This window comes from Chiloscyllium plagiosum, chromosome 33, assembly GCF_004010195.1.
Source record: "Chiloscyllium plagiosum isolate BGI_BamShark_2017 chromosome 33, ASM401019v2, whole genome shotgun sequence".
Classification (NCBI taxonomy): Eukaryota; Metazoa; Chordata; class Chondrichthyes; order Orectolobiformes; family Hemiscylliidae; genus Chiloscyllium; species Chiloscyllium plagiosum.
Window position 1 is genome coordinate 26,071,826 of NC_057742.1, and position 18,243 is coordinate 26,090,068.

Consider the following 18,243-nt stretch of genomic DNA (forward strand, 5'->3'; position numbering starts at 1 on the left):
TATCCTGGTGATGTGTGATTTTTAATAGAAAACAAATTATGATAGTGCGTTATGTAGTATATTTCTTTTTCAATAAAATACTATTCCTCATGACAGTTATTGTCTTCAACGTCTAATGATTATTCTTTTCATTTCAGGTTCTAGGTAAATCATGTAAACCTATTCCAGGTAAGTTAACATGAATCAGTTGAACTGGTATCAGGTCCTGTTGTACTTCAGCAATGATAACAGATATGCACATGCCACTTGCAAAGGCATAAAAGGAATGAATGCTGAACTTAAAAGTTCAAGATCATGAAAGATAAGATTGCCAATAATGGAGTAAAAGGTGAAGAAAATAAACAGGCGAGAGGCAGGCAGGGCTCAGGTGTTATAGGGAAAGTGGTGGCTGATTTCAGAGATAGGAAGGGACAAAGTCATGAGGGCATCAAACAGAAGGATAAGTTAAATTCTTTCCCTGAGGCATTACTGAGGGAGGAGAAGGGACTTAGTGAAATAGATGAGTTCCTGTTCTCTGCTAAAATATTGTAATAGAGGTGAATAGGCAGATGTTTTGAGAAAGAAATCTGAAGCTGAATTCATTCTTTTTTTGGCTGAGTTTATCAGTGGCCTTGTCAAGGATGTTGGCTAGAATGCAGAATTTATGACATTGGCTGAAGACAAAGACTTCATCTTTCCATGATGCCCCAAAACACTTCACATCTCTCAAATCATTTGTTGAGCTGCACTTACTGTCACTACGTGAGTAAATGCAGTAGCCAATTTCTTTGATCTCTTGAAAGACCAAGTAATTTATTTTTGATGAAATTTGGAGGGATGTTGGCCTACCTTATAAGATAATTCCTTATTCTTGAAATAATGTTACAGAATTGATTACATCAACATGAGAAAAGTTACAGGACCAATTGTTAATTTGGCAAAATCTTAAAACAATGCAGTACTAAATAATGGAGGTTGATAACGTAGACAGTGTTCCGTCTTGCCATATGTTGATACCTAAAAGGAATCTGTGACTGTTCTACTAGATTATTATTGGCATACTTAGTGAGTACTGATGTCTTTTATGGATAAATCAGTGGGATTGTGTTGATTTTTGATCCGTGTTTACAATATCGCATTCTTTTTAGTTGCTCCAGTCTAGATGATGATCTTTATAAGGTTGTGATTTGTACTCAAGTTTTTACAATTGGTTATTTTGTTTTGTCTTTCAGTGATGGTTTTAGGAGTCCTTCTTGGGAGGAAAAGATACCCATTCACCAAGTATATGTGTGTGCTGCTCATAGTTTTGGGAGTAGCATTATTTATGTACAAACCTAAAAAAGGGATTGGCAGTGCAGATGACCACATCTTTGGATTTGGGGAAGCACTATTAGTAAGTAAACATCGTATAGTGTTTTCATTATTTATTGAATATGTTTTTCTTATTGTACCTTAACCTTTGGACTCATCAGATCTAACCTCTAACCTAAAGCAAAAATATAAATTGATGGAGAAACTCAGCAGGTCTGGCAGTGTCTGTGGGGAGAGAACAGAGTCAACATTTCGGGTTCAGCGACTCTTCTTCAGAACTGATTGTTGCCAAGAAAATGGAAAATGTGATATATATGCTGAAGATGGAGTGGGTGGTGTGAAGGAGTAAACAATAGGTGGAGATAGGGCCCAGAGAGAACAGCAGTCATGGGATGTGTTTTATGTTTCCAATGTAGAGGGCACCACATTGTGAGCAGGGAATACAGTAGACTAGATGGAGTGAAGTGCAGATAAATCACTGCTTCACCTGGACAAAGACTGAGCGACCACTTTGCATAATACCTGTATTCTGTCTGCAAAAATGACCCCGAGTTTTAGGTTGCCTATCCGTTCAGCACATCACTGCGCTCCTCAGCCAACATTGTTGACTCGAGCCTGCTGCAGTGCTCCATCAAGGCTCAGTGTAGACTGTAAGAACAACATCTTATTTCTTTCTTGGAGATACTGCAGTCTTCAGGAATCAATATTGAATTCACTAATCTTAGAACTTGAACAGCTAGTTCCATGTCCTTTACACCCTTGGCTCCATCATCACATGAGCTGCTTTCATCATAGCCCAGCCATTTCACCAACTAATGGTTCAGTTTGTCAAGTTTCTTTCTCCTCGACTCGCCATCAGCCAAGCCTTTGGCTGTCAAGCTACTAGATACTGTTTTGTGTCTTTGGGCTCCATCTGCACCTATCATTTACTCCTTCTAAACCACCCCCCCACCCCATGATCAGCATAAATATTACCTTTTCCTAGCCACAAGCAGTTCTGAAGAAGGATCACTGGATCCAAAATGTTGACTCTGCTTTCTTTGCACAGGTGCTGCCAGACTTGCTGAGTTTCTCCAGCATTTTTATTTTTGTTTCAGATTTCTACCCCCTGCAATTCTTTTCTTAATCTTTTAAGCTGGCCAGTCTTATAAATTGCAAAGCGAAAATTTACGATGATGGCTAAATGGTTCTGTAAAGATAATTCTCAATCGCTGAGGAATAAGAGTCATAGCGATACAGTACAGAAACAGACCCTTTGGTCCAAATTGTCCATGCCGACTAGATATCCTGAATAAATCTAGTCCCATTTGCCAGCATACTGCCCTTTAGATATAGCTGGCAATACATATGTGGAACCCAGTCCTGTATACGTACAACTGAAGACATCAGATCACTTGAGCCATCAGCATGGAGCTAACAGTTGGGAAGCTAAAAAGGTGATTCAGGTGCCTGGACAGACCATGGACCACCGTTCAATATGCACCAGTGGGTATTTAAAGCAATAATGGTCTGCTTATGGTTTGCTCAACAAGAATGGAGCTGTCGGAAGTGGAAGATGAGTGTTCTGTCTCCCTGGAGGAGGATGAATGGGAGGAGGAAGAAGTGTGTGATTTGGTTAGGATACCATTAACTGAATGTACAACTGACTGGGAGATGCAAGACAGCCTGATACAGCATTCTTCATCTCGACAAAGGTGATACAGCTATCTGGCGCATATACATTCAGATACCATTGGGTCCCAACTCCCAATAATCCCAATATCCAACTATTCAGGATACCTTCCCATATTTTACTTATTCCCATATTTACCTCCACATGGATTTGAAGACCTAAGACATCATGGCACACATCCCTCCAATTTCTTTTTACTTTCTTCTGCCTTACATAGCAAGAACATTGACCTTCTTATGGCATTGCTTCCAGTTCCACCAGACCAGAAACCCGGAAGTCAGATGCTTTTTATTTGATTAAAACATTAAATTGATTTGCCTTTTTTCCCTTGTTTTCTTCCATTCTCTTGCCTGAAAGTGTCAAAAACTGTTATATCCAAGCAGTCTTTATTTCTATTTACTTTCTTAAAGCACTCATCAAAACATTTTGAATCTTTTTGATCTCCATTGGCCACTTTAGAAGTCAGCAAAACTTTCAAAAATCACTTCTTCAAAAACTTAATAGATTTTAAAAAAACAAATGAAAGCCCAGGTTGTAAAGTGAGGCAGTTGTCAGCTTAAATATCCAAAACACTGGCCCTGAATGTGTATACGTAAGTGATGGATAATGGATGATAAGCACCCAATTAAAATAAATAATTTTGGATTAGTTAGACATTCAAAGTTAAAGCCTTGAATATCTAGTGTCCTTCTGATCTCCTGGACAGCCAGTCCCCTTGATTTGTACGCAATTTGGAACCCAGTGCAGGACAATGTAAAATAACCATTTGTAAGTATAGGAAATGTTCACATATCAGGTCTTTAAAAATACTTCATCAAGGGATTGCGTTTGTCAGGACAAACATTCATTAGTCAGACATTTGTACATCAGCAAACCCCTCCACCATGCTCTCTGGGGTAGAGAATTCCAAAGATATATCACCTTCTGAGGTAAATGCTCTGGATCTCAATCCTGCGATCATGTTCCCTGGATCTAAAATCACCAGTCAGGAGAATCAGCTTAACTACATTCACCCTGTCACACCTTGAGGGAATTTTGTTAATTCCAATAAGGTCACCACTTGTTCTTTGAAACGTTTTGGAGTACAAACCAATCTCCTATATCTTTCCTCATACAACAATCTCATCCCAGAGATTAATCTGGTGACTTCGCCAGTGTCAACATCTTGGGCGTCACCATCTACCAGAAGGTAGACCAGCCACATCAATACTATGATTGCAAGGACAGAACAGAGGCTGAGTATTGAGTGATTGACTCATCTCCTGATTCCCCAAAGCCTTTCCCTTACCTAATGCCAGGAGTGTTTTTAGAATACTCTCCACTTGCTTGATCACATCAAGGGAAGAGCAACCATCCAATGGTTTAACTAGTTAATCCCTCCACCACTGGATCAGGTTGGCTGATCTGCACCCCATCTCCAAATTGCAGAAAGCCTTAACATGTTTTTTTATCTGAAAAGGATAAGAAAGCAGGTGATGAGAGCATCACCAGGTTTCTTTTCAAATCACATTACCTCCTATCTCAGAAATAAATTGCTGTTCCATTTTTGGCGGATCAAAATTAGAATTTTGTCCCCATGGAGTACCATCACAATAAGCTTCAGCAGTTCACCTTTTTAAGGATAATTAGGGGTGAACTGTAGTGCTGGCCTTGCAAACAATACAAACATCTCATGAATGAATAATGTTTTTTAAAAATATGCAAGGTACTGTTATAGTGGTTCTTAATTATAGGATTCATACCTATAACTTTTATTTTAAAGGAAGATAAGTTCTCCAACATGCTGTTGAGGAAACAACCTGAGTGTTTGGTTAAGACGGTATTTCTGTGTTAGTGATTTTTATACACATCTGTCAGCTGAATTTAAGTATCACTTACAGTGGAACAGCTCGGCTCATATATATGCCCAGCTATGGACTGAGGCAGTTCTAGAGAGAAGTTTACCAGCACCTTCTCGGGGATGGTTAAGGATGGGCAATAAATGCTGATTAAGCCAGCAAAACTCAAATAAGATCATCAGACTCAGGAGCAGAAGTAGGTCATTCAGCCAATCGAGTCCAGTCTGCTCTTCATTGAGATCATGGCTGATCTAATAATCCTTAATTCCACTTTCCTACTTTATTCCTTATAACCCTTGATCCCATGAATGAACTGAGAAAAATGTCAGCGCTGTCTGAGATATTGTTAGATCAGCAACTTTGTCCAATGCCCTTAACTTTTTTCCTTGAGACATTAACTATCATTTGAAAATAGCTAATTTAATAATGTCCCTTTTTTGATTTACAGACCCAATCTTCTCTCAGGTTTGAGTGCTATCTTTTCTCAATTTGTGCTTCTTCAATTTTATTTGGCAACTTCATTTAAGTTCTCCGTCTCTTTATCCAACCTTAAGGCTTAACAAGATGGACTGAAGTGTTTTTTTGATGCCAATAACTAATTTATTTCCATTTTAACAAAGTAATACGTGTGTATGTATGTATTTTACCGTTAGAGTTTACTAATACTAAGGAATTATGCTACTGATTGCTTACTGACCACCCCATACTTATGTGTATGACAAACATGATTCCCTTGCTTTTACAGTTAGCCTCCTTGACCTTGGATGGATTAACTGGAGTAGCACAAGATCACATGAGGGCTAATTTCCAGACTGGGTCAAACCAGATGATGCTGAATATAAATGTTTGGTCCAGTCTATTCCTGGGAATAGGTAAAAAAATGTTGTAAATATGCTTTAGAAGTTTTAAAAATGTTTTATGAAATGGCAAATATCTTTCAGTAACTTGAAGCTGCACAAAGAATAGCAATTATAATAGGTGGTGTGTAGGGCAGTTACTATACTAGGCCTCCAGTTTAATACTCTGGAATATATTCCTTAAATTGTTGTTGGTTGCAGTGTATTGAGCAAGTTACTGAAGTGTACTGTCTGTGCTCTATCAGTATTCAAAGGATCTCGGTCTTGACCCTTTCCCTGCCACTCACTTGCAATTGCCTTGGCTGAATGCATATCAGTAAAGTGAAAATTAAAATGAAAATTAAGTTGTTATTTATGAATTTCCTCTGTATTCAACTGGATTTATAGAAGTCACTTTTTTAAAAAAATCCTGTATTTTAGTATTAATCTCTTTATCCTATCAACTGGCAGGGGTTAGCAGCCCAAATACAAGTTCCATACAATTTTCTTCTCTTCACACTAATGGCAGATGAATGTTTTGTGCCATTTTGTGTTTCTTAACATCTGGTATCTCAGCTAAAGAGATGCCATTGACAGTCCTTTTGTTCATGGCTTATCCTCCCTCTACATCCTTACAGGGTACGAATGGGGTGTTGACTTTTCAAGGACTTCTTGTGAGGAATGTGATATTTTTTCACCAGCGTTGTGCATTGTCTTGTCTTAACATGCTATACCTCTTTTGCTGTTTTTTTTATAAAGGAAAAAGCAGGATGGTATAAAAAAGATTATCTGGGTTTTCACAGGGCTTCTGTTAAGGTCTTTGCTCGCAGATGCTAACAGAGAATGTGAAATTAGCAGAAGTGACAGAATGGATTGTTAGCTGACAGCCAGACAGAAAGCAGACTAAAGGATATATTCACTTGCAGACTGGTATACTGATGTTCCAAAAGGACCAGTGCTGGGGCCACTGTTAGTCACAATTTATATCAATAATTTGGATTTTGGAATCCAAAATAAAGTTTCTAAATTTGAGGATACCACGTGGTGAGGTAAGATGAAGCATGTCACTTGCAAAATACAAGTCAATGTGAACTAGAGGATGAAAAATCTCTTGAAGCACAAATATAGCAATGAGTAAAATTTAAGTCACAATTAGCAAGACCATTAACAAAACTAACATCACAGATTGTTTCTAGGGCGATAGAATTGAAAACTAGGGAAAGAGCTTCAGTTCGACCATTCTTTTACTTCAGCAAGGAGAACTGCATGCAGTATTCTAACATGGTATATATGCAGTGGAGAGGCTCCAGAGATGATTCACAAAGATTCTACTGGAATGTATGGGTATACTTATGAAGAAAGTAATACCAGACTGGATCAATCTTGAGGGGGAAGGGGTAGAAAAGAGAGTGGCCTAATAGAGATTGTGAAAATTTTGAATGGTTTTGACAGAGTGCATACAGAGAGAATATTTCCTTTTGTGGGGCTGAGTGCAACTAATGGCTAACAAGATGCTAAAAGCCACCAGAAAATCCAATAGGAAATTTAGAAGAAATGTCTTTACGGAAAGACTAGTGAGAATGTGGAACTTACTACTGTGGAGAGTGGTTAAATTGAATGTTACAAATAGTGACTTATTAACCTAGTGACAAAAAGCTGTTAGACCCACTGTGATATAGGTGACTTGAAGTACTGCAGTCTCATGTAAGGCTTGTAGTTTGTGTGACCTTGTATGAATTTGCATGTTTCTGCTTCCTTGAGGGCTAACTTTTAGCATTGAGGGAGTAAAATGGAACAGCATAAAAAATGTAAAGTACTATTTTTCATTTCTAAATGAATTTTGTATTAGGTTGTGTTTATACTCGCGCGATCAGCATTTTGTTATGAAGGGATGAAATCCTCAGGTGGTCTTGTACCTTTGTTTGGTGCATTGTGAAATCAAACAAATTATTTTGTCAATTTATTTTGGAAAACTCTTCATAGAAGTTCCAATGTGCTGGCATCTATAATTCAATTCAAGATTCAAATCTTTGCTTACTGATAAGCTTTTGGAAATGTACATTTTGGGTCTGAAGATGTAAATTGGTGCCCATTTCTCCTTTTAATAAATCATAACACACACTGTATAATGATTCAAAGCTCTAATTGTCAGAATTTTAAGTTACTGAAACTTGTATAGTTTTGTTTGTTTATGAATTGTATTATAATCTTAGCAAAATGTTTTATATCCTGACAAGTTAATGGTATTTGGTAGTAAAGTTTGCATAAGTTACATCTCTCGTTCAGCATTATGATAGTTTTATTACAGTTTTGTTAACACAGTCTCCTCTAATCCACAAGAGGGTGCTCAAGTAAAGACAATTACATTTTTGTAGCTTTATAACAGAACTTGAAATTTGAACGCAAATGGAATTCTTGCAAAGACAAGTAATACGCTTGACATTGACTTGGGCAGTAGAAATATGTCATGAAGTTAGCATTCTCAATCCTAAGGCATAATGTTGTAGCTTTATATCCTGCTGCAGGGACTTGAGCATGAAATCTAGGCAGGTTGGCCAGCACAGTACTCAAGAGTGATGTACTATTGGAGGTGCTGTCTTCTGGGTGTGACGTTAAACTAAGGCTGTGATATCCTCTCAGATAAAAGATCTCATGGCACCATTCATAGAAAAATGTGTGTTCCCAGTGTTCTGGCCAATATTTATCCCTCGATCAACATCTTTTTAAAAAATAAAATCTGGTCATTTATCTTGTAGCAGTTTTTGAACTCTTCCTGGACACAAATTAGTTGCCATGTTTCCTACATTATAATGGCGACTGTGCCTCAGAATAACTAATTGGCTGCAATGCTTTTTGCAATGTTCTTAGGTTGTAAAAGTTGCTATATTAATACAATTTTGGGGTTTTGAGCACACCAATTATTAGTAGTTAATGTAAACATTTGTAATATTTGTGACATTTGAAACATGAAAGGGAAAAAGTCGGTAATGCACTGGCAGAGATACTGCAGGCTTTGGCATTTCTCTATAACACAGTCCCATTTTGCTGTAGATTTTTGTTATGGTTTGGAAGCACTTATGGAATGCTTAATATTTATTTCAACGTTCATCATTTGTTATCAATTCATCTAGAGCAGCAATCCTACATCATTTGACATGCTCAAGATTTTACTGAATTAAAGATTCATGCTTGAGAGGGGCGAGTAATGGTTTGGAAGGAGGATGTGGTTGTGGGTAGGGGGCGCTATTGATGTCTGGACCTGGCCCATTTCATTTTGGAATCAAAACTCTGACAAGCTCAAATCACACAGCAGTGTATGTTACTGTTTTGATTTTCATTTTAAAAATATATACAATTTGTTCTTTTGGAGGAGTTGAGGAAGATATTTTTAAAGTCACTAGCATGTGAAATGTAGAATGTGTTCTTGTGGCTGTTTTTCTTTGTTATGGACTAATTTGATATATGTGTGATAAACCAGTTTAATTAAACTGACGCTACATCACGTTTGTAAGCCAGTGAATGCGTTTCTTATATTGGAAAGGAAGTGGTCCCTACCAGTAAATGCTTTGAAGATAAAATATCTTTTATTTAAATGTGACATCTTTTTATCTGAGTGAATTTAAAATAACTGAGTAGCTGCAGTATAGTTCACAGAAAATGTTCTATTTCCCATATGAAATCCAGTGGCATCTGTCAGCAAGTTCCCCAAAGAGCTTGTCATTTTCTCAGAATCGATGCCAGTATATTTGGCATTTTCCCAACCCTATAGAATAGTTTTCCTTCATAATGCCTGTTTTTTTTTGGTTGTTCAACGTGGGATGATTACCTTTAACTTTGATAGTTAATTACTCTACATATAAAGGTTAGTGCTAGATTTTCCGGGTATTTTACTCCATGAAAGGTAGTTTAGCATGATATTTCTGGAACACGGCTTTTTTTGTTTTGTACAAAATGAATGGAAAAATACTTTCTCCCATTCTTCCATCATCAGTTCTAAATCTGTTTCTTTTGGATGGCGTTAATGTTATTTTCTGCTCAAACTATTCTGAGCTCTGGTTTTGCCACCTTGCTCTTGAACATATAATAAAATTCAGATCACTTTGCTATTTGAAACATGCTTGAGGTAATGAAAGTTGCTTAGCATATCAAGAAAACAGGAAAGAATCTTCAAATATACATTATTTGAACATGCTCATTGCCAAGGGATCTAGATATTCAGACTGCAAAATATAAAGAATGGCTAGGCAAAGAAAACACACTTACTTGCAATTTCTTTTTTCATTTTTGGAACAAAATGTCTATTGCTTTGATGTTAACTGTTCTGAAGAATTGGTTCAGATTAGATTTAAAATTTGAGGCAAATTCAAAGATTTTTCGAAAAATCTTTGAATGCCTATTTTGCCACTATAGATTCATATCCAGAGTTAGGAAAGAAATTAAATGTGAAAGACAGTGAAATTTTCTGTTATCTTCCATTTGTCCAGCGAGTGCAATTAATTCTAATTTCCCTTACTTGCTGTCAAAAATATATTTAGATACATTGTGTAAATTGGATACCTAAGTGTCATTGTTTTACCTATCGCTTTTCATATACTATTTTAAATATCAAATGAGTTCTTATTCTATTAACAACTCTTTTTCTTTTAGGAGTCCTATGTACTGGAGAATTATGGGAATTTCTGTATTTTGCTGAACGCCACCCCAGTATTCTCCACAAGATACTTCTGTTTAGTTTAACTAGTGCCCTAGGCCAGGTCAGTATCATTTGTATTCCTATGGAGCATTTAAGGCTCACACAACATCAACTGGATACTTAATAACATACACAAGATTTTTTTGTATAATGTGCTCTTGATAAAATAGTTGTGATAAAAATTTGGCATTTACTTAAATGTATATAGATATGGTAATGCAAAGGTTTAGGAAGTAGTAGCCAGTCTTCTCATGTAGTTTATATTTTGGATCCATTTTGGGAAATATAAACTATAATTTGTTTTAACATTCAGATGCTATTTAATAATTTGACTTGTGTTTATTTGTTCAAACTGATAGTTTTCTCTGGGTTTGCGATTTATAGCAATCCCATCATCTTGCTCTGTGTATGTATTTCATACCCAAAGCTTTGACCCCTTGTGGATTCAGAATTGTGGAATCAATTGGGAAGTCAGTATTAAAGCTTCAAATCTGGAAAGATGATGAAAATCATGTTAAAATAAATAAGTGTTAAAATGGTCATCCCAATGAATTAGTGAACGAATGTGACTATCTAGTAGGACGAAGTTTGAAGTTGACTTTGGCCTATATTGACTTAACTGTGCTTAGAATTTAGAAGTTGGATGGAAAGACAAGCAAGGGAAGATAGGGCAATTGTGCAACAGCTTTTTGTCGGCACTGATATAATCCCAGCTAATGCTGCTGTATTGATAAGATCCCAGAGTGAAACTGAGATCCAAAATTAGATCTGATTTTTTTAAAAAAAAAACTGTGGAGGTCAGATATTGAACACATTCACGAGTCTGCCAGTGTACTTCCAACATAAATTTTTTAAAGTGTTTATTAAACAAGAAAAAACATAAATATAAAATATGCAATATGAGGAATGAGAAAGGTTGGAATGCATCAGAAAAAGATTCAGCTTCATGCTACCACTTTTATCCGAATAATATCCTTACGAGCAGTCAAACCTCAGTGAAGAGTCATCGTCAGCTTCAAAGCTTCCTGCTCAGACTTTTGTTGAGATAGCTATAATCAATTCCCTTTTAGCAGATTTTTCCCTCTCTTTCCCCAAGCCACCAGAAGCAAACTGCAAACCAGACTCTCTCTTTCTTGTTCTTTCAAATAGGGTGGCATGGGTGGCTCAGTGGTTAATAATGCTGCCTCACAGTATCAGGGATCTGGGTATGATTCTGTTCTCAGGTGACTATGTGGAGATTGCATGTTCTCCCCATGTCTGTGTGGGTTTCTTTCACAATCCAAAGATGTGCGGGTTAGGTGGATTTAGCATAATATGTTATTCGGAGTATCCGGTGATGTCCAGGTTAGGTGGATTAGCCATGGGCAATGCAGGGATAGGGTTGGGGGTAGGTCTAGGCATGCTGTTTGGAGGGTTGGTGTGGACTGAATGTCCTGCTTCCATACTGTAGAGATTCTATGATTCTATAAAACTCAACTGTCTGGCTACCTTGCCTCCACTGTAGGGAACCCCCATCCATAGGCTAGGTAAAAATGTGCTTTTATTTTAATTGCATTGAGCTGTTAACTGTCCCAACTCTTCACGATTGTGAAACCTCATTAAAAATGCATGTGATCAAAACATACCTCCAGATCATTTGGCACCACAGCCCCAAACTCTCAAATGAAATTAAAAATGGCAGACTGCGATGTCCCTTTCTTAACACACGATGCAAAATATAAATTCAACTTAATGTAATAATGTAATGTAAAGGTGCCCAGGAATTGTATAAAGTTGACAATGAGCTGTGGGTAGAAAGACTTGACTTCAAAATCTTAAAAGAGAATTATCTGTTTAATCTAATATTGGCATCAACAAAAAACCATTGTGGAATATACGTGTACTATGGGATAAAGTCAAATTAAAGATTTTAATTTCTTTTCCAGAGTTTCATCTTTATGACAGTTGTTTACTTTGGACCTTTGACGTGTTCAATCATCACTACAACCAGAAAATTCTTTACTATCCTTGGTTCGGTACTTATTTTTGGTAATCCGATTAGCTCTTTGCAGTGGCTAGGCACTGCCTTTGTATTTCTAGGTAAGAGATATAAGCTTTTCATGTGTCAAATGGGACTGATTTAGTTTAGGAAACTTGACATGAATGAATTGGCGTGAAGGGTCTGTTGTAATTCGATAAGCCTGAAAGAAGAAAGTTAATATCAAATTAATTAAGACAGTTCTCTGCGTAGTAATTCAGACATTTGAATCAACAACCAACCCAATATGAATTTATTTTGTTGAGCCTGTTTATAAAAATTGGTAAGTACTGAACGAAAGCTTGCCCTAATTCCCTTCCTACATTTCCCAGCTTCAGAGGGAGATCATCTTTGTAGTTCGTGTGAATATCTTGAAGATATTTTAGATGTTAATGCCATTTTAATGCCATTTCTATTTTATGAAAGTTCGCCAGTGATTGAGGCAGTCAGTTGTTCTGTGTCCTAAAGTTGTTAGAGCATCTGTTTGTTTTTGCTGTATACTGTTGTGGTTCTGTTCGCCGAGCTGGGAATTTGTGTTGCAGATGTTTCGTCCTCTGTCTAGGTGACATCCTCAGTGCTTGGGAGCCTCCTGTGAAGCGCTTCTGTGATGTTTCCTCCGGCATTTATCGTGATATATAAATGCCAGAGGAAACATCACAGAAGTGCTTCACAGGAGGCTCCCAAGCACTGAGGATGTCATCTAGACAGGGGACGAAACGTCTGCAACACAAATTCCCAGCTTGGCGAACAGAACCACAACAACGAGCACCCGAGCTACAAATCTTCTCACAAACTTTGCTGTATTCTTTTCTTGGATTGTGGGTGTCACTGACAAAGCCAGCATTTGTTGCTTATCCCTAATTTGCCCTTAAAGCAATTGGTGTGTTAGGCTATTTTTGAAGGCAGGTAAGATTCAGCCACGTTACTGAGACTCTGGAGTCCAGCCTAATACGGATGGCAGAGTTCCTTCCCGAAAGAACATTGTTGAACCTGATGGGTTTTATGACAATCAAAGGTTATATCATGGTCACAATTAGATTTTAGACTTTAAGGCTAGCGTTCAATTTCAGATTTTTAAATTGAATTTAAATTCCACCAAATGCCATAGTGGTAACTGAGCTCCTCGCTCTTCAAGTTGGGCCAATTGATTCTTTTTCCATCCACAATTGTAGTTTATTTATGTAAAACGAATGATGTTTAATCACACTGCTAGACCTTTAATCACTTATCTTTATATGAGTGATCCTTTAACTTGTCTGTTTGAAAATTCCTAAAATCTCTTATTCATTCAATCCTCAGAATCCATGAGTAAAAATGGATTCTTCTCATTGGCTGCCAAATTGATTTGAGATTCAGAGAATCTAGCTTAACTGCATTTTAGTAAACATCCAGGAAGCTAGGATGTTGGATTTTCATAGAGCTCATTAATAATATTTTCATTTTCTATTTTTTCTCTCATTAGGACTTGGGTTAGATGCCAAATATGGGAAAGCAAATAAGAAAACCATCACTAAAAACTGAGCCAGTTATTCAACCAGAAGATAATTTGTGATGTTGCCTGAGCTTTATTCATTTATTTTTAAATTCTTTCCTTCGGCAGTTATTTTAATTAACTGTTGGAATAGTTCACTTTTTTTAAAAAGTTCCCAGATTTATGTGTCCATTAAGACTTTAAGATTTTACACCAACACTTTGTGCAATACTTAACTTATTATTGTGGACATGTTAAAGCAATGTCTCGTATCAGACTTGATTAGTAAGTGCTATCAGTAAAATTCTAGATTTAAACTAAGAACTGCAGATGCTGGAGATCTGAAACAAAAACCGAAATTGCTGGCGAAACTCAGCAGGTCTGGCCACATCTATGGGAAGAAAGTACAGTTAGCATTTCAAGTTCAGTGACTCTTCAGAATTGAGTCACCGGACTTAACGTTAACTCTGCTTTCTTCTGCCGGATGCTGCTAGACCTGAATTTCTCTAGCAGTTTCTGTTGCAATAAAATTCTAGAACTGATTTTGGTTCTTGACATGTAGCATGGATTGTTAAATAAAAATCCTGAATTTCTTAAATGTAAAATTATCCCTATTAATTTTCTTGTATTGTTTGCGTGTTTAATGCCTTTGCTATCATTTTGCTTAATTACGTTGTAGCATTTTCTCTGTACATTTTGAATTGTCTTTAAAACTCCAGAAACCAGCTTACTCATGTTTTTGTCTGTAGTGTATCAATGGTTCTGTATGATTTGGATACAGATATTATATAATCATAGCTTAAAGTTGCATTATCTAATTGTTCATCTGCATGACCTTTTTTGAAACATCTCAAAGGTGTTTACTTCAATTCTTCACAAGCCTCACAAAAGCAAGAAAATGCAGATGCTTGAAATCTGAAATAAAAGCTAAGAATACTTGGCCAGTCTGGCAGCATGTGGAGAGAGAAGCCAGTAACTCTTGGAAGTCATCAACTTGACCTGAGTGTTCTACTTTTAAAACTCAAGTTCTTGAATTGTTTAAAAAACACACCCAAAATGTATTGAGGTAACAATTAAGAGCTAGTATATTTTTTTAAATCATTAACTGTAGAGATTATTCTCAACTCCAGCTTCTGCAATTTGCAGTGAGGATTGTTATCTATTCCTGTTTGCTACTGCCCAAAGTTACTGTAGTTTGTGTGAAATTAAGCGCAATTTGGTGCCATTTGAATCAGCCATGATCTTACTGAATGGTGGAGCTTTGAGGCTATAAGGGCTGAATAGTCTACTACTGCTTCTAATTCAACTGTTCTATTTACATATAAATGTACTGTGATTTTAATAGCTACTTTAGAGGGATGAAGAAAAAGCACATGTTAAGAAATGAGCCCACTACAATCTGATTTAATTGCATTACATTTAGACACACCATGTCAGAGAACCATCTGTTCTTTGCCCATTGTCCCACATGGATCATGGAATGACTTTTGCAAGTTGCAAGGATTTTTGAAATAAAAGCTTTAAACCATATCTTTAGTATACAATATTTTGTACATTTATATGGTCCTTTGAGGTGACTATGCCTTTCAGTGAAGATAAATAATTAATCGAATAGTTCTGGTTGGAGCAGAGGACTAAAAGTATTGATTTAATTGAGCTGTTTACAATTATGTATAATTGGAGCATTGTCAGTTGAAACACAATTTTCATTGGTTGTTAATTCAAAGAAAATGAGAATACAGATCAAAGATTAAATGTGAGAGTTTGGATGAGGAGGAAGAAATATTTTTGAGACTGGATTGTACCACTGGCATGGTCTTTGTTTCAACTACTAATTCCAATGTTTAAGATGATTAAGTGGTTATTGAAAGAAAGGGGAAAATTGCAATATGCAATAGGCACTAGATAGAAGGACTGTTAGGACCTCTGCTTCTACGGAGAATTAACAGCACTGTGGACTAGTTTGATCAATGAATTGTTTCAATATCAGCATCATGTGTAAATAAAGTACAGTGCAGCTACTGAGTTAAAGTACAGTAATGATGAGGTTTTATCATGAAATATCATGTAGGTTAATCATATCAATAGTGTAAACTAAGTTTTGGTTTTGTTTGGTTTGCCTTATTTGTATGGTTGAGGGCAAAAAAGCCTTATCTACATCTGTAGATCATTGGGTTGATTTCTCCAATTGGAAGTGGTTGTAAAATGAGATGGCAGACGTGACATTTGCAGTTTATGGGAAATTTTATAACATTTTGGAGCTAGATGTGAGAACTTTATGATATAATCAGTGAGTGGTCATACCTAATTATAGGTATACTTGTACTAAACTTTAGATAGGAAAACAGAACTCAAATTGCCTAAGTTGAAGATGCATTTCTATCCCTCACTCTTCAGTTCCACTTGCTGGAGCCACAAATAAATAAAGTGTGCACTGTTTATGAAACGATTCATAAAACAGCTTATCTTGGTCTGGGTTAACAGGCATTTCATAATCTCAGGAATAGCGTAGATTTTGGCAGAAGAAACAAATGAGGTCAAGGTGCAATTTCTGACCCTAGCAGCATTATTTGCCTTACAGCAGTTCTTGTCAAGACTTGCATCAGCAACTTAGTTTTCTACATCCATAGAGGAGTTGAAAAGCAATGATGAATGTTAACTGTTTTGAATCCTGAAAATAACACGAAAGCACTTTTGTTTTGTGTTAAGGTGGTGTGTGGAGCTCTGGATAAGACTGCATTGATCATTTTTGTTCTCATGTATTTAATCCAGTTATTGATTTTTAACATTTTTTGGGAATAAATAATGTACAACGTTATTTCATATTTTTGGGTCTCAAAGTTCAACAAATAAAAACAGTTTTTGATAATTGGCTTCTTGTACAGAATGTCTTTTAGTGTGCTGTACAAGGGTGTCACTCAGCATTTGATCATAAAAGGTCTATCAGTACCATTGTACGCATCAGGAGTTCATGATGTTATGTTGAATTATATAACCTTGTCACACTGCTATTTAGTGTGATGATCATTACTGTCTAATATCATTGCAGTGTGCTGATTCTGACTAGTTCTCTGCCGTCAACTTGTACATGTGCAGCATCTGGCTCTTTATCCTTTGTATTCCAGGTGGCTTTAGATCCTTCAGATTCAGAGCACTTAGGTTTACAACGAAAAATACTTTACTACGTCTGATCTTCTGAACTAAGAACTTTATAATAACAAAACAAGTTACAACATCTTACAACATGCTACAAAATTAGGATGTAAATAATTTAAACTTCACAACCTTGATAAAAATTAATTTTAACTTCTGGTTTCAGCCAAAAGCTGAAGCTGGAAATGAGGCCAGAAGCATTTGGCAAATGTATCTTGCAAGACTTTTACTTTGAGATTTTCTCAAGCACTTAACCAGTCCCTAAGTACATTGTGCATATTCTAATGTGTAGGTAGAAATAGTGACTGGAAATGTGAAAATACTACAGTTTTAATTTACGCCTTTATGTTTCATTTATGTGTAAATAGCTACTTATTAACTTGCTACTATCGCACCTTTTAATGTGATGTCACCTATTTCATGGCAGCCATTTTGTAAAACGGGGACTTTATGCGGCAACCTTGTCCTCCTAATATGCCGATCAGTATGATATTTAAAACTACTGTTTTATAGTTGATTATCCGTTTAAAGTTAAGAAAGCATATATACAGACATTCGGCTTTATAAATAGAGCACAAAAGTAAGGAAGTTATGGTAAACCTTCAGAAGTGTTAGTTCGGCCTCAGTTGGAATTTTGTCAAGCTTGGGCTCTGATTTAGGAAGGATGTAATAAAATCACAGCCATACATTACAGCAACAGGCCCTTCAGCCCAACTCGTCCAACTTGTTTCCTAAACTAAACTAGTCTTATTTGCCTGTGTTTGTCCATACCCCTCTCAACCGCTCCTATCAATGTACCTGTTGAAATATCTTGTAAATCTTGTAATTGTACCCATCTCTACCACTCCCTCTGGCAACTTGTTCTCTTTATGCACCACCATCTGTGTGAAAAAGTTGCCCCCATTTATCCCTTTTAAATATTTCCCCTCCCGCCTTAAACTGATGCCCTCTAGTTTTGGATTTCCTCACCTTGGGGAAAAAGACCTTGCCAATTCACCTTATCACTGAGATACATAAAGACGTATTAGGGTAACCAAAAAACTTGTTAAAAGGGATTGATTTTAAGGGACATCTTAAAGGACAAAAGGATATTGAAAAATTTGAGGGAATTCCAGGAGATGCGGTCTTGGCAGCTCACAACACAATGGTGTAACAATTGAAATTGAGGTGTAAACGAAGGCAATTACAGGAATGCATGCATATATCTCAGATGGTTGTGGGTCTGGAGAAGATTACATAGAGAGTGCAAGGCCATTGAATGGATTTGAACATA

At 36.6% G+C, this 18,243-nt stretch overlaps 1 protein-coding gene across 1 annotated transcript in view; it reads left to right on the forward strand.

The window, feature by feature from the left end:
- slc35b1 (solute carrier family 35 member B1) overlaps nucleotides 1-16,686 on the forward strand; it is a 31,776-nt gene extending 15,090 nt beyond the window's left edge. Inside the window, exons 4-9 of the mRNA XM_043675188.1 lie at nucleotides 138-168; nucleotides 1,212-1,372; nucleotides 5,546-5,672; nucleotides 10,284-10,390; nucleotides 12,255-12,408; nucleotides 13,809-16,686. Coding sequence (XP_043531123.1) covers nucleotides 138-168; nucleotides 1,212-1,372; nucleotides 5,546-5,672; nucleotides 10,284-10,390; nucleotides 12,255-12,408; nucleotides 13,809-13,867 — 639 coding nt within the window. The 3' untranslated portion in view covers nucleotides 13,868-16,686. The remainder of the gene's footprint in view (nucleotides 1-137; nucleotides 169-1,211; nucleotides 1,373-5,545; nucleotides 5,673-10,283; nucleotides 10,391-12,254; nucleotides 12,409-13,808) is intronic.
- The last annotated feature ends 1,557 nt before the right edge of the window (nucleotides 16,687-18,243 follow it).